Genomic DNA, 16,186 nt, shown 5'->3' on the forward strand with positions numbered 1-16,186 from the left:
AGGAAAAGGCCTGCAGAGGAGGGTGGGCCAGGGGACCACCCTGGGATCTCCACCCTAGGATGAGGGGCTGGGGCTTTGGCCAGGGGTCCCGGGGAGCCAGGGGAGGTCTCTCAGCAGGGGAGGAGGGACAGGCTTGCTCTGGACTGGATGGGATGGTTGGAGGCAGGGAGGCCCAGGAGCAGTCTGGGCTGAGCATCCGGCCAGGTGAGTTGGAAGCCTGCACTGGGCCGGGACGGTGGGGTTGGATCAGAGGGTACAGGACAGAGTCAGGGTGAGGCTGTGAGGGGAGAGGGGGAGGGAGGGAGAGAGGACCGTGCCTGTGGCCTGGGTGGATGGTGGGGCCGGCCCTGAGATGGGGAAGTCAGTGGGGCTGCTGGGTGTGGGGCTTGCTGATGTGGAGGCCTGTCAGTCTCGACAGCATCATCCCGCCCCTGGGAGACTCGTCCGCTGTCATCCCCCCGGAGCCCCGAGCTCACCGGAGGCCACCCTCTTCCTCCTCTACTCCCGGCCGCCGCCCTCACCTCGTGCTTCCTGGCGGCAGCCAGCCCCAGCCCGGTGGTCCAAGCCGCAGGGCCCTCCTGCCTCCACCCCCATCAGCTGCCAGGTTCAGCCGCCTTCACCGTGCTCCCGCCCTTGACCCTCCCGTGGACGCGCTCTGGCTGGCCCCTGGGTGGCATCTTCCGCCACCTGGCCCCCGGCCTGGCCTTCCTGACCCTCTACGGTGGTGGCCAGGGACTGCTACTCCTCGCTGCCCCAGCCCGCCTGGGCGCAGAGCCATCGCGCAGCCGGAAGAGCGGTTTTCTGGGCCAGGGCGTTCTGCTTCCTTCTTCCAGTCCTGGGCACGCAGGCTCTACGAACTTTGGGAGGGCCAGGTGAGCCGGGCCGACCCTTCTAACAGGGCGCCTGCTGGGGAACCTTGTCAGCCAGCCTCATCCTCTGGCCTGGCACTGAAGCAGTTGGTGTTTGGACCGGAAGGGAAATCCCTGGGTGTCTCCCATCTTATCAAATTCTGGAGAATGTGAGATGTTGAGAGAGAGAGGGCTTTAGAGGCGGGGACAGAGACCTAGAGAGAGGGGCAGAGGGATGCAGAGAGAAAACAGTCCAAGGAGGGGGGAGAGATGCCGGGAGGGAGAAGGGGGCGCTGACACAGACGTGACCGCGTCACATGCATGGGCGACAGACGGGGCCACAGCAGGGACGGGAGGTGAGAAGACGGGTCAGGCTGTTGGGAGGGACCAAGCAGGAGGTGGGACAGCAAAAGACCCGGGAGGAAGTAGACATAGAACTCATCTAGAAGGGAAGGAGGGGAGAATGAGTGGAGAGAGAGACAGATGGACAGGGGGAGACAGACAGACAGACATGGGCCTGGATCTAAAGACAAAACCAACCATTCTCTGGTGGTTCAGATGGTAAATAATCTGCCTGCAATGCAGGAGACCTGGCTTCGATCCCTGGGTCGGGACGATTCCCCTGGAGAAGGGAAATGGCAACCCACTCCAGTATTCTTGCCTGGAGAATCCCATGGACAGAGGAGACTGGTGGGCTGTGGTCCATGCTAGGGCTTCCCAGGTAGCTCCTGGTTATTGCTGGGACTCAGCAATGCTATACTGGGCTATAGGACTTTTGGAGCTAAAACCGTGTAAGGCTCACATCCACTGGGATGTCCTGGTCCCCATAGGTAGGACCGAGCACCACAGGACAGCTCTGGGCCACAGGATTTTCTGGGCCCCCAGGACACCCATTATCATTCACCTTCTCTCGCTGCCTTTTGAAACACTTGCGCACTTCCTAAGCATCTCTCCAGTGGCCCAGCCTCTGGGGAAGGATGTCGTTGGTCGTCTTTGGTTTTCGAACTCCCTAATGTTTCCAAACTAAAGGTTAATTTTTGCTCCACATTCTGAGTCCTTTGTGGTATCCACAGAGCTACTTTAGAAACCTACTAAGCCCCAGTGGGGAAAACCTCTCTCTTCCGTCTTTGGAAAACGCATTGCTGGGATGCCTCTCTTGACCCTGGTCTGCCCATTAGCATCTCTGGGGGGAGCTTTTAAAAGCAAATCAATGCCCGGGCCCCATCCCCAGGCATTGTAGTTTAAGTGGTCCGGAATAGAGCTGGGCTCTGGGAGTTTCAAAAGCTCCCCAGGGAGTCCCAGGGCTGTGGGCTGAGCCCCATCCATCTCCAAGTGCCTGTGGTTGTGAAAATGCAACCTCGATAGCTCCCAGGGGACTGAGAAAACCCAGCCCTCAATGGCTGAAAACCCTGGAGGGGGGAGTAAAGGAGTACACAGAGATCAATTTCTTTGTCAATATTTGTTTGCTTCACAAACACTGATAGCCGAGACCCATGCTAGGGGTTGAACAGGAGTCAGATCTTATTCTGCAGCCCCACCCTCAGGCTCCCAGTCACTGCCGAGAAGGGTGAGCAGGGAAGGTGTGAGGGGTAGGGAGACTGATTCTGATCGGGAGGGGTTTTAGGAAGGCTTTCAGGTGGAACTGACACAAAATAGAGGTGGATGCTCCAGGCTGGGAGCACAGCACGTGCAATGGCCCTGGGGTGTGTTTTTCTTTTTTTTTTCTAAACCATCTCGGTTACATATGGAATTTGCCTCCCAATGCAGGAGACACACTCGAGGAGACCTGGATTCGATCCTTGGTGCGGGAAGATCCCCTGGAGAAAGAAATGGCAACCCACTCCAGTAATCTTGCCTGAAAAATCCCATGGACGGAGGAGCCTGGAAGGCTGCAGTCCATGGAGTCACAAAAGAGTCAGACACGACTCAGCAGCTGGGCAAGGGTGTGCTACAGGAGGGGCATGGGAAGTGGGCGAGATTTTAGAGAAAGCCTGGAGGGCTGTGAGGTTAGATACACTTTGCTGCGATGCCAGTCTGTTGGGCTGGGACAGCTATCCCGGGGGAGGGACTGTGAGCAGGGAAGGACAGGTCAGTTCTGCTTATAGAAGGACCCCTAGGAGGACTGGAGGAGAGGGATGGGGGGCAGGGCGAAGGTCCAGGGACGAGAAAGGCTTCCCCGCCCAGGTCACAGAATTCTGGTTTTGCAGAAATCAACTAATTTAACCAGGGGGACCAAGTTCTGGCGGGGAACATGGTCCAACACCGCCCCCGTGTGGTTATTCTCAGTTTTGCAAACAAGGTCTCCTGTAAGTGCTGTGTGCTGAGTCGCTTCAGTTGTGTCCGACTCTTTGTGACCCTATAGACGGTGGCCCGCCAGGCTCCTCTGGCCATAGGATTCTCCAGGCAAGATTACAGGAGTGGGTTGCCATGCCCTCCTCCAGGAGATCTTCCCCACCCAGGATCGAACCCATGTCCTCTTAAGCCTCCTGCACTGGCAGGTGGGTTCTTTACCACCAGTGCCACCTGGGAAGCCAGCCCCTCTGTAAGTAAGACTACCTTTTGAATCAGACCACTTTCAAGACTTAAAGAAAGGGGCTTCCCTGATGGCTCAGTGGTAAAGGATCCGCCTGCCAGTGCAGGAGACGTGGGTTCGACTCCCAGTCCTGGAAGATTCCCACATGCTGCGGAGCAACTAAACCTGTGCACCGCAGCTATTAGCTGCCCACATGCTGCAACTATGGAAGCCCATGAGCCCCAGAGCCTGTGCTTTGCAACGAGAGAAGCCCCTGCAATGAGAAGCCTGTGCACCACAACTGGAGAGGGGCCCCTGCTCGCTGCAACTAAAGAAGATCCCTCAAAGCAATGAAGACCCAGCACAGCTAAAAATAAATAAATAAAAAGGAAGAAATAAAGAGGATTCAGTTCCCAATTATACTGGAATAACTGGCCCAAAGTATTTTGCATTCTGCAAGCCAAAATTATAGTAAGACTATAAATCAATTCCTAATTCGAATTTGCTAGGCCTTCCCTGGGAAACCCAGGATGTTCGGTCACTCTGCTCAGAAGTCTCCTTTTCAAATCTTGAATTGAAATGAAATGTTTATCTGATGAAAAAAAAAATGAATAAAGCTCAACTAAAGGCTAGCGTATCACCCAGGGCATTCCACCTACTGGGGATGGAGACAGGGAGCGGAGAGGAGGCAGCTAGTGAGGGAGGGGGTAACTGGCTATGTGTTTGGAGGTCTGGATACTTTTATAGTAAGGGGCATTTGCAGTGGGCATTGAAGGCTGAATAGGAGTTTGCTAAGAGAAAGATGTGTTGATACAATGAAACAGTGAAGATGACCACTACAGACCCTCCGTAGCTTGCAAATTCCATTCACATCTTTCATGTCAGGTTATCCTTGCTACGGCCTTTTGGAGTCCAAGGAGAAAACCAAGGCTCAGAGAGAAGAAATAAATCTGAAGTACACAGCAGTCTGTGTTGGTACCAGGTGGGGAATCAGCCCTGTTATTTCTCCTCTCTGTGCTCTTGCACACAAGTTGGAATGTCCTTCCCCCCTCTAAACTCTGACAGACTCCTACTCATCTTTCAAAACCCAGCTCGATGACTGGACTCCTAGCCTCAAGTCTGAAAGTCTATCTTGCTAGTCCCCAACTTCCCCAGACCCAGGAGTCCAGGCTTCCTGTCTCTGACCCAGAAGCCTGGACCTCAGACAGAGCTGGCTGGAGGGGGTGTGCCTGCTGGCCTGGTGAGATGGAGCAGGGTGTGCTGACTCAGTCACATTTATTTGGTCTCAGAGGCCAGAGTCATGGTCGGGACAGAGGCAGGACTCTTGGGTTAGGTGGTGCTGTGTCTTCTCATTGCTGCGCCTGCAAGACGAAAAGAGACAGAGAGATCCACAGAAACAGGAAGGGAAGAGAGACGAAAACGATAACACAGAGGCCGAAGCACCCGAGATCTAGCCTGCCACCTCCACCCCCTTCCCACTCACCTTGTTGAAGAAGTAGATGGAAGCAAGGATGGTGAATACGGCCATGGCCAGGGTCACATTCTGGGTGGAGGGGTCAGAGGTCAGGGCCCGTCCCTTCTCTTCACCCCCACCCCTGCCCTGGGGCACCACCCTCCCGCCCGCTGGGCCCCTCCTCACTTCCTGAAAGTTCATGGCCATGACTTCCAGACTCTGGGTTGCTTGGCCTCCCTCTCCCTTTCCTGAGCCTCTGAGCCAGACAGAGAAGACCAGCGGGTGGAACCCTGAGGGGAGACCAGAATGGTTGCCATGGTGACCGGAGAAGGGCATTCTGGGTAGAAGGGACCTGGCCCCGCAGGCTTTGGGGGAGACGGATACAGGGAGCATCTGAACTCTGAGATGGGGATATTTTAGATGGGAGAAGCCAGACCTACGACCCCAGAGGGCGCTGGGGAGGAACGGGATCAGCTCTAAGTGGCAGAAACATCTCGGAGTAGGAGCAGGAGGAGGCTGCAGGCTAGGAGAGCAAGTGAGGTGGCCCAAGCAAGATTTCCTCCAGTGGTGTCCACTAGACGAAAGCTTGAGAGACACAGCAGTGGGGGAGCCTTCCGGAGCCCCATCACCAGTTTTGGGGGCGGGAGGAGCAGTCGTTCAGTCTCTCGGTTGTGTCCGACTCTTTGTGACCCCATGGACTGCAGCACACCAGACCTCCCTGTCTTTCACCATCTCCTGGAGCTTGCTCACACTCATGTTCATTGAGTCGGTGATGCCATCCAACCATCTCATCCTCTGTCTCCCCCTTCTTCTCCTGCCCTCAATCTTTCCCAGCCTCAGGGTCTTTTCCAATGAGTCAGTTCTTTGCATCAGGTGGCCAACATACTGGAGCTTCAGCTTCAGCATCAGTCCTTCCAGTGAACACCCAGGACTGATCTCCTTTAGGATGGACTGGTTGGATCTCCTTGCTGTCCAAGGGACTCTCAAGAGTCTTCTCCAACATCACAGTTTAAAAGCATCACTTTTTCAGTGCTCAGCCTACTTTATGGTCCAACTCTCCCATCCATACATGACTACTGGAAAAACCACAGCTTTGACTATACAGAACTTTGTTGTCTAGGTGATACCTCTTCTTTTTAATATGCTGTATAGGCTGGTCATAGCTTTCCTTCCAAGGAGCAAGCATCTTTTCATCTCAGGGAGCCCCGGTTATGAAGGTAGAAATCACGGCGCAGGTAACAACTTCCCCATCTCTGGGCCAAGGGCTCCGTGATGCGCCTGGGACTCCCATGGCCCTCCGGGGGTCCCTGTTGTTCACTCCACCAGCCCTCCTTCTCAGCAGGTGGGGTCTGTAGACACCTGAATCTCTTTGGGTCCATCCTTCAGGACTAATTTCGAGGTTAGGAGAGATACGGAGGACAGAGATACCAGTGCAGTCAGCCCTCATTATCCACGATTCCATCTCTACCCAGAGTGGCTACAGTTTGAGTCTGAGGACATGCACGTTCCCAGCTGTGGCTGATCGAGATGATAGTTCTGTTTTCCTGTTTCAGCTGTGAGCCGAGAGCAGCCTGGAGGCTGGAGATAGGAGGAGGGGGAGGGCAGGGCTAGGGAGGAACTCCTGCTCAGGGGCCAATGGGATGGGTTTGAATTCCAGCTCTGGCACTTGTGAGTGTGGGGTGGCCTTAGGCAAAATTTTAGTTTGTAAAAAAAAAAAGAAAAAAAGTAAAAGCAAAAAAGAAAAAAAAGGCATCTACCTGGCTGAGTAGTTTTTTATACTTGTTTTTTTCTAGTTTTTGGCCATAACACACTGCATACAGGATCTTCTTTTCTCAACCAGGGATTGAACCCATGACCGCCGCAGTGGAAGAACCTTTTTGGATTTAAAATTATAAGCTATGTGATATACACACACACACACCTAGAAGCAATGATTCAGTACTTGCTAATCTAGAGTTTCCAGTGAATTTATACAACATAAAGCCTGGAAATGACAGGAATCAGTTGTGAAATGATACCTTACCAAGAAGATAAGACATTCAACAGGGAAACTGGCAGGGTCTCTTCAAGAAGTCTGTGTTCCCAAACAAAACAAAAGAAAAAAACCCAAGGCACATGGGCTTGCTCTACTTGAGCAAATCCATAAGAGACACATGACCAGGTTCGATGGGTGATTTTGAACTGGGTTCTGGCTTGGATATATCAGCTGTACACGATATTTGGGAGGACATGTGGGTCCTCTGAGAGTGGCTATTAGATGAGGTGAAAGTACTGTTGACGTGAAAAGTAGGAGATCGTTGCAAAACTGCAGGATCTCATTTCAGTAAAAAGCACACAGATATTTTTAAAATGTGTGTTGGAACTTCTCTGGTGATCCAGTGGTTAAGATGGTCCCAAAGCAGGTGAGACTCTGCACTCCCAACGCAGGGGACACAGGTTCGATTCCTGGTCGGGGAACTAAGATCATGCATACAGCTCAGCACAGCAAATAAATGACATTAAAAAATATATATGTGTTGAAAAATCTGGAAGGATGTTCCGTTTCAGTGTTGCAGCAGAAAGTGGCAGGTGCAGTTCCAAAAGGTCTGACTGGAGAGAATTTAATGCAGGGCTCAGGTTCACAGGTGGCTGGATGGTGCAGTGCTGGGCTTAGAAAGATTGGGGAGCTGCTGCCACCTGGTAGGAATTGAACTGAATCCCCCCCACCCCCACCAAAGGTCAGTTCAAGTCCTCTCCCCAGGTACCTGTGAAAGTGACTTCATTTCAAAATAGGGTCTTTGCGGATGTAAATCCAGTTAAGATCAGGTCATAGCCGGCGTCCTTTATAAGAAGAGAAGAGACCCAGAGACAGACACACATGGAGAAGCCCACGTTTTGCCAGAGACTGGAGTGATGCTCCCGAAAGCCAGGGACTGTCAGCGACCCCGGAAGCTAGGGAGAGCCTGGGAACCGATCCTTCCTCCCAGGAGGGACCGACTTCCTGCTAACACCTTGATTTCGGACTCCTGGCCTCGAGAACTGTGAGACAATAAATTTCTGATGGCTAGGGACTTCCCTGGTGGTCCAGTGGTTAAGAATCTGCCTTCCAATGCAGGGGACTCTGCATTGATCCCTGGCCAGGGAACTAAGACCCCACAAGCTGGGGGCAACTAAACCTGCACTCCACAGCTAGGGAGAAGCCCGCACACTGCAGCTAAGACGCAACACAGCCGCATAAGCGGACAAATATTTTTTAAAATTAATTAATTTTTGGTGCCTAAACCAGCCATTTTGCGGTCGTTTGTTATGGCAGCCCTAGCGAATCAATACACACGCCTAGGCGTCAGGGGGGCTTCCCTGGTGGCTCAGCTGTAAAGGCTCCACCTGCAATGCAGGAGCCATAGGTTTGATCCCTGGGTCGGGAAGATCCCCAGGAGGAGGGCATGGCAACCCACTCCAGTATTCTTGCCTGGAGAATCCCCATGGACAGAGGAGCCTGGTGGGCTACAGTTCATAGGGTTGCAAAGAGTTGGACACGACTGAAGCGACTTATCACATGCACCATAGGCATCAAGGGGTGAGATCCATGTCACCAGACGCTCAAAGGACAGGGCCCTCCCCTAAGAAAGCTGTACTACAGCCAGCACCACCCTCGGAGTTCCTGCTCCCTTCACTGGCTGACCCCAAAGGGGATCCAGAAAGCAGAGGGGCCAGGATGGTGCTGAAGACAGATGGCTTCCTTGAAGGCATGGTACAGGGCGGAGAAGGGCAGAAAGTGGGTCAGAGGGGTGGGGCAGGCCACCCCTTATTTACTTGTGTGGTGGGCTGAGTCATAACCCCAAACTGCCCACACCCCAACCCCCAGAACCCCCACATGGCTTAAGGGACTTTGCAGCAATGATTACGTTAAGGATCTTGAGTTGGGGCTTGTCTTAATCCGTTTGGGCCGCTCTAACAGAATACCATAGATGAGGTGGCTTCTAAACAACACAAATCTCTTTCTCATAGTTCTGGAAGCTGGAGATCCAGAGATCAAGGTCCTGGCAGATTCGGTGTCTGGCAAGAGCTGGCTTCTTGGTTCACAGATGGCCAGTTACTTGATGTGTCCCCTTGAGATGGGAGAGACCAGGGAGCTCTCTGTGGTCTCCTTTATTTACTTGGCTGCGCCAGGTCTTAGTCGCCATACACAGGATCTTTAGCTGTGGCTTGTGGGGATCTAGTTCCTCGGCACACAGGCTTAGTTGCTCCAGGGCGTGTGGAAACTTCCCAGGCCAGGGATCGAAGCTGGAAGCCGTGTCCCTACATTGGCAGGTGGATTCTTATCCACTGCACCACAAGGGAAGTCCTCGTAATGTTTCAGAGTGATCTGTTACCCAGCAATAAATCACTGACACTATTGAGTAGTCATTCTGCAAACCCTTGGAGTAATGCCGAATATATTGTATTGCGTTGCGTGCATGCTCAGTGGCTTAGTTGTGTCTGACTTTTTGCGACCCCCATGGACTGTGGCCTGCCAGGCTCCTCTGTCCATGTGATTTTTCAGGCAAGAATACTGGAGTGGGTTGCCATTGCTTCCTCAGGGGGATCTTCCCCACCCAGGGATCGAACCTGCGTCTCCTACATTTGCTGCATCGGTAGGCAGATAACCAGTGAGCTAGTGGGGCTCCCAATCTATTAGAACTTGTCAATTCTCAAAGAACCTCTCCGAGGTACAGATCGTGTATGTCCCCATTTTATGAATGAGAAAACAAAGGCAGAGAGAGGGGCAGTAACTTGCCCCAAATCACACAGCTTTATATATGGCAAAGCTGGGATTTGAATCCAACCTGTCCCAGCTCTAGGGTATGGGTGTTCAGCCTCTGGGCCATGCTGGCTTTGGCCAGCTGTGAGTGGCATTGTAAGAAGATGAAATCACCAAGAAGCTCAAGAGAACCTCAAAGAACAGACGTGGCAGGCAGACTGGGGAGGGAGGAGAGGGCAGGGTCTAGAATGTGCGGCAGGGGTGGGGGTCTCCCTCCCTCTGCACCCACTCTCAGGGCACTAGGTTCAGATCCCAGCTCTGCTGCTCACTAGCTGTGTTCCCTCAGGCAAACTGCCTACCCTGGCGGTGCCTCAGTTTCCCCATCCGCACCATGGAGACGGAGGCAATCAGATCAACATCTCTTGGGGTTGCGGGGAAGATTAAACGGACGCATCCCCGGTGAATCCATGGCTGACAGAAGCCCTGGGGGATCGGGGGTTCTGGATCCAGGGGGAGGCGTGCTGGGACCTGCTCTTCTGGTGGGGGGGGGTGCTGGGGCGGGGGTAATGAGCAGGTGGGGCTGCGGCGCAGACAGTGCGCTGAGCTCAGCGTCTGGCTGTGTGGAGATGGCCGGGCCAGGGTTTCGGGGCCACCCCGCCGGACCTCTCCTGCTGCTGCTGCTGCTGCCCCCGGCCCTGACGGAAGGACCCCTGGTCTTCGTGGTGGTGGTGAGGTGCCCCCTGCCCCGTCCCGGCCCCTCACGTCCCCCAGCCTGGCCCTGACCTGGTCCCCTCCCCAGGTGTTCCGCCATGGCGACCGGGCCCCGCTGGCCTCCTACCCCACTGACCCGCACAAGGAGGTTGCATCCACCCTGTGGCCACGTGGCCTGGGCCAGCTGACTGAGGTGAGATGCTGGGGATGGAGCGTGGGGTGGGGTGGGGTGGGGTGGGGTGGGGTGGGGAGGGGTCTGCTGAGCCGGCTCTGTCCCCAGGAGGGGGTCCGCCAGCAGCTGGAGCTGGGCCGCTTCCTGAGGAGCCGCTACGAGGACTTTCTGAGCCCCGAGTACCGGCGGGAAGAGGTACAGCCATCCTGACCTTCATCCTACCTCGTGACCTCTCACCTCTGACCTCCACTGACTTCAGCGCCTCCCTGGGCCTCCATCTCTGGCCCTTGACCCCCATCCACCTGACCTGAACCTTAGGTCTGATCTCTGACCGCTGAACCATCAACTAACCCACACTGACCCCTGACTCCATCTCGACCTGAGTCACATCTTGACCTCTGACCTCCATCAACTCTGACTTTTATTTTCTGGTCTCCAACTCTGTCTTCTGACTCTCACTGACTCCAGTCAGACCCTCTGACTTCAAAACTTGATTGATTCTATCTTTGGCCCTCATTGATTCTACCTGCCCTCTGACTCCAACCTTTGACCTCTACCCTTCATCAAATCTGACTTTTCTATATCTTCCTCTGTCTCCTGACAGATGACCATAGCATCATTCCTGCTGACCTGATCTCATGACCTCCAACCTGCCTTCCTCCTCTTGACCTCTAACTTTCCACCTCCAGTGACTCTGATCTTCCTTTCCGACTTTCATTGGCTCAACTGATCCCCTTAATCCTCAGTGTCCATCCAACTTCCCACCCCAACTGCTCTTGACATTGACCTCTGACCCTTGATACCAACTTCTAATGTTGAAGGTCAGGTCCTTGAACCTGCCCTGAGTTTTGACCCCCAACACCTGACCTTGGACCCTGAGCTGAATCTGAAGCTTTAGGTTTGCTGCTGTAGTTGACCTCTGACCCTGACAGTGGTCGTCTGGCCTGTCCTCTCACCCCCCTATCCAGGTGTACATTCGCAGCACAGATTTTGACCGGACACTGGAGAGTGCTCAGGCCAACCTGGCGGGGCTGTTCCCTGAGGCTGCCCCAGGGCGCTCCGAGGCCACCTGGAGACCCATCCCTGTGCACACGGTGCCGGTCACTGAGGACAAGGTCAGGGGGCTGGACTGGCCTGGGGGCGGGAGGGATGGAGAGAGACAGGACTCAGATGGAGAGGGCCAGCGGCTCAAGGACCAGGCTCAGACCCGACGGGGGTGGGGGGAGGGGGCTCCCCGGAACCAGAGCAAGGATGCCTTCCCTGGGGCTGAGTTGTCCTGATGGGGTGAGCCGCCCACCCCGCGCTGCTCAGCCATATCTGGGAGAAACCGTGGACCAGAGACAGGACCCCCCCAGTCCCACTTCCCTGCCTGCAGTCGGGCCCCGGTCACACTTTTGTCCCCTCTGAGCCTCAATCTCCTCCAGCTGCTGAGGTTCCCTACGCGCAGCTGTCCCCGATACCGTGAGCTGCTGAGAGAGGCCACGGAGGCCGCCGAGTACAAGACAGCCCTGGAGGGCTGGACGGTGAGCCGGGCCGGCCCGATGCGGCAGGATGGGGAGGAGCCGGCGGGGGCGGGGCCGGCGGGGGCGGGGCCGGCCGGGATGGGGCGGGGCCAGTGGGATGTGGCAGGACCCACAGGACACGGAGGGGCCGGAAGGCTGAAGCGGGCGGGGCATCTGGGAGGGGCCAGCGGGGCCGGCCGGACACGGCTGGACCCTAGGGGTGTTGATGTCTGCCAGGCTCACTCATCCGGGTTCGGTGCTTGCAGGACTTCTTGACTCGCCTGGAGAACTTCACGGGGCTGCCGCTGGTTGGGGAGCCGCTGCGCAAGGCGTGGAAGGTCCTGGACACTCTGATTTGCCAGGTGGGCCCCTGCCCCATTCACCCAGCCAACCAAATCGTTAAGGGCCCTGGGTTCCAATCCCAGCGTTGCCCCTCACTACTTGTGTTCCCTCAGGCAAGTCACTTAACCTTTAGTGCCTCAGTTTCCCCATCTATAAGAGAAGGCAATGGCACCCCACTCCAGTACTCTTGCCTGGAGAATCCCAGGGACGGGGGAGCCTGGCGGGCTGCCGTCGATGGGGTCGCACAGAGTTGGACACGACTGAAGTGACTTAGCAGCAGTTCCCCATCTATACAACGACAATGGTTGCTGTTTGGATCAAAAGGGGTTAATTCACGCGATGCGCTTAAAATAGCACCTGGCACACAGTGAGGCGTTTTAGGCCTAGTGTTTGCTGTTCCAATCCTCCAGTTCCCTAACTGGAAAAGCGCGGGAAAGCAAAGCTTGGGCCCCAGGCGCTGACCTGAAGCTGGCAGTCCTTGCTTACCCACTTAATGGGAATGTTCCTAATTGCATGGTGGGAAGAGCAACGTAGGTATCTAAGGCGGCTGCCCCAGCCCCCACTGGATGTGTTACGAGATATATATTACTACTACTCTCATCACCAGACCTTTGTGAAATTCCAAACGTCTGAATTATTTTTTTTTAATTAAGCAATTATTTGGCTGCACCGGGTCTTAGTTGAGGCATATGAAATCTAGTTCTCTGATCAGGGATCGAACTTGGACCCCCTGCAGTGGAAGTGGGGAGTCTTAGCCACTGGGCCACCAGGGAAGTCCCCCCAAACGTCCGAATTCTGAAACAGCCCTAGCCCCAAGGGTTTCCAATAAGGGCTTCTGCAATAATGGTCATTACTATGGTTAATAATCGCTGTTACCCACACCAAGGACATCCCAGGTGGTGCTAGTGGTAAAGAACTGCCTGCCAATGCAGGTAGAGGTAAGAAATGCGGGTTTGATCCCTGGGTTGGGAAGATCCCCTGGAAGAGGGCATGGCAACCCCCTTCAGTATTCTTGCCTGGAGAATCCCACTGACAGAGTAGCCTGGTGGGCTACAGTCCATAGGGTCGCAAAGAGTTGGACACTACTGAAGCAGCTTAGCACATTATCCACACCATAAGTTCCTGACCAGACCTCACCTATGAGGGCATCAGAGGAGGGTTGGAAGAGTGAATTGCAGCTGATGGGGGCATCGCCGATGGGTCTGAGGGGAGCATGAAGAGCTCAGGACATCGCGGTCACTTTGTCCCCTCCCTCTCTCTCCAGCAAGCCCATGGTCTTTCCCTCCCATCCTGGGCCTCTCCAGATGTCCTGCAGACACTAGCTCAGATCTCGGCTTTGGATATCGGAGCTCATGTGGGCCCACCCCAGGCAGCGGAGAAGGCCCAGCTGAGCGGGGGTGAGATGTGGAGCCGGGCGGCTGGGAGGCCCAGGCACCTTCCTTTGCAGGGTTCTGAACATTCTGACTTGCCCTGTCAGGAATCCTGCTAGATGCCATCCTGGCCAACTTCTCCCGGGTGCAGCGCTTGGGGCTGCCACTCAAGATGGTTATGTATTCCGCTGTAAGTCTTTGGGAATGGAGGCAGTGCCGCGTGGGCACAGAGATGGGGAGAGGGTGGGATTTGGGTGATGGGGGATTGATGGTCCCAGTGGAACCTCAGCCTCATGCCTTGAGTAACACATATCTCCAAACCATACTCCCGGGTCACATCACCAGATATGGAATCTGGATGGAAGGGAGGTGATGATGTGATGATGGGAAAGAATTCAGTTCTTCTGGAAGGACAGGCTTTTTGGCTGAGCTGTCCAGTCATATTTCTTAAATGACCACCTGTAACTGGTGGGGCTGCCTCCAGGGTTGAGGAGGTTTGAGGGGGGCAGGATTTGTACTAAGGGGTCTGAGGGCCATCTGGAGGAGCCCCGACTCAGCCCTGGATCCGCCCGCAGCACGACAGCACTCTCCTGGCCCTCCAGGGGGCCCTGGGTCTCTACGACGGGCACACACCGCCTTACGCCGCCTGCCTCGGCTTTGAGTTCCGGCGGCGCTTGGGCGACACGGACCGCGACAACGCAGACGGCGACCGCCCAGGGTGAGGAGGGGGCGGTACCCGGAAGTGGGCGGGGCCGGACGCTCTGGAGGAGGAGGGATGCAGACCCCGGTACAGGGCGTGACCCAGGCACAGGGGGGAGTTTACAGGGACGGTATTGGCACGGATAGGAGTCAGAAGCGCCATGTTTCATCCAATCGCTCTTCTCCAGATTCAAAGTCAGCGGCAGGGAAGGCGAGGACGGACCAAGATACCTCCTCTCTCCCTCCAGGAATGTCACCGTCTCCCTCTTCTACCGCAACGACTCTGCTGGCCTGCCCTTGACTCTCCGCCTCCCCGGGTGCCCAGCCCCCTGTCCACTAAGCCGATTCCGCCAGCTGACGGCCCCCGCCCGGCCTCCGGCTCACGGGATCCCCTGCCACGGCTCCCACGAGCCCGCTACCCCCGCAGGTGACGGCCCTCGGCGCTGGGGTGGGAGTGGGGGGCACCGGTCTCGTGACTCACACCCCCGTGTTCTCCCCGCAGCCACCGTGGTGCCCCTGTTGGCTGGGGCTGTGGCCGTGCTGGCGGCCCTCAGCATGGGGCTGGGCCTACTGGCCTGGAGACCTGGCTGCCTGCGGGCCTGGGGGGGCCCCGTGTGAGCCAGGAAACCGGGCACCCTTTCCCCCACAACTGAACTTGGATCCCAACACTTGTGCTCACCCGCTCCTCTGGCTTCTGTGACTTACTCTGCGCGCCGGGGGAACGCGGGGGCGGGCTCCCAAGCCTGGAAGCCACACCTGGCCCTGTGGATGAGTGTGGGCTGAAGGGTGCGTGGGTCTGTGTGCAGGTGCACGCGGACGGCTATTCATGCGTTCGCTCCTGCACGAATCCGTGCAGTGCTTGTGTATATACATACTTGACACGTGTGCACACTTATGTGGTCCTGTGCTTCTGTGGGTAATACCTGTATGGGTGTTTATGTGCACGTTTCTATACATGCCTGGGAGCACGGGGTGTACGTGTGGAAACCCGTTTCTAGGTGCCATCACTTGTGCTCTGGGTGAGCCCCCCACTGTGGGTTACGCACTTCTGGGAGAGAGCTGAGATTGAAAGCCTGGTCCCACTGCCAGCCTGCTGGGACTGGTCCGGAGGCCGTGACTCTGGGTTGACTGGCCTTTGTGCCCCAACCCGTGATGGTTGGGTGGCATCACCGACTCCATGGCCATGAGTTTGAGCACGCTCCGGGAGTTGGTGATGGACAGGGAAGCCTGGCAGCTGAAGGTCACAAGCGACTAAACTGAGCCCCACCTCCTTTGATGCAAAAACTCCCCCACCCCTGAAATTAACCTCCTGGGAACCAGCAGAGCAGGTGGGGCCTGTAAAATTGCCGGTGGGCTGCTTAGCATAGCAGGGACTACAATGATGATCTGAAGGGGGAGGGACCCCACCTGAGCACTGCTAGGTGTGGTAGCCAGTGGCTGCCTTGAGGTCCCATTTGTACCAGTGGAAGGTACAGATCAGGAGCTTCATTTGTGGGTGGGCACTGAACTAAGGGAAGCTACCGCACACCTGATGAACAGCAGGCTCATGGGTGCCTGTCTGAGACTGGGTGGTGCCAGGCCTGCTCTTGTGGGGCTTCAGTCACCCCTCAACCCAGGAAGCTCTGCCTACAACCAAGCAGTAGTCTGGGGTACCAGCGATCATGTCTGCATCGTTGTCGACAGCCCACCTGACTGTACGAGTAGCCTGGTGTGCAGCGGGCACTCTGTAACGCCACTTGGTGCCTATTAGATGGGGCAGAGTTGGAGGACCAGGGGTGGGGGCCTGGTGTTCAGACCCAGACCCCCCAGGCATGGGAGAAAAAGGGCTGAGGTTAATAGCTGGGTCCTCACAGCTAG

At 55.8% G+C, this 16,186-nt stretch overlaps 1 protein-coding gene across 1 annotated transcript; it reads left to right on the forward strand.

The window, feature by feature from the left end:
* Nucleotides 1-10,159: 10,159 nt before the first annotated feature.
* ACP4 (acid phosphatase 4) lies at nucleotides 10,160-15,108 on the forward strand. Its single transcript, XM_052656097.1, has 11 exons — nucleotides 10,160-10,261; nucleotides 10,333-10,437; nucleotides 10,525-10,611; nucleotides 11,385-11,531; nucleotides 11,841-11,939; nucleotides 12,185-12,280; nucleotides 13,525-13,657; nucleotides 13,738-13,820; nucleotides 14,206-14,348; nucleotides 14,578-14,756; nucleotides 14,832-15,108. Exons 1-11 carry the CDS (start codon nucleotides 10,160-10,162, stop codon nucleotides 14,945-14,947), a joined length of 1,290 nt encoding a protein of 429 aa, XP_052512057.1. The 3' UTR covers nucleotides 14,948-15,108.
* Nucleotides 15,109-16,186: the final 1,078 nt, after the last annotated feature.

Source organism: Budorcas taxicolor, chromosome 18 (assembly GCF_023091745.1).
Source record: "Budorcas taxicolor isolate Tak-1 chromosome 18, Takin1.1, whole genome shotgun sequence".
NCBI classification, from domain to species: Eukaryota; Metazoa; Chordata; class Mammalia; order Artiodactyla; family Bovidae; genus Budorcas; species Budorcas taxicolor.

Excerpts from the sequence above, each read along its gene's own strand:
- ACP4 (XM_052656097.1), top strand. The coding sequence starts at position 10,160 with ATGGCCGGGCCAGGGTTTCGGGGCCACCCCGCCGGACCTCTCCTGCTG. Across the intron at positions 11,940-12,184 it reads CAGCCCTGGAGGGCTGGACG|GACTTCTTGACTCGCCTGGA; the intron begins GTGAGCCGGGCC and ends CGGTGCTTGCAG. Across the intron at positions 14,349-14,577 it reads GCAGACGGCGACCGCCCAGG|GAATGTCACCGTCTCCCTCT; the intron begins GTGAGGAGGGGG and ends CTCTCCCTCCAG.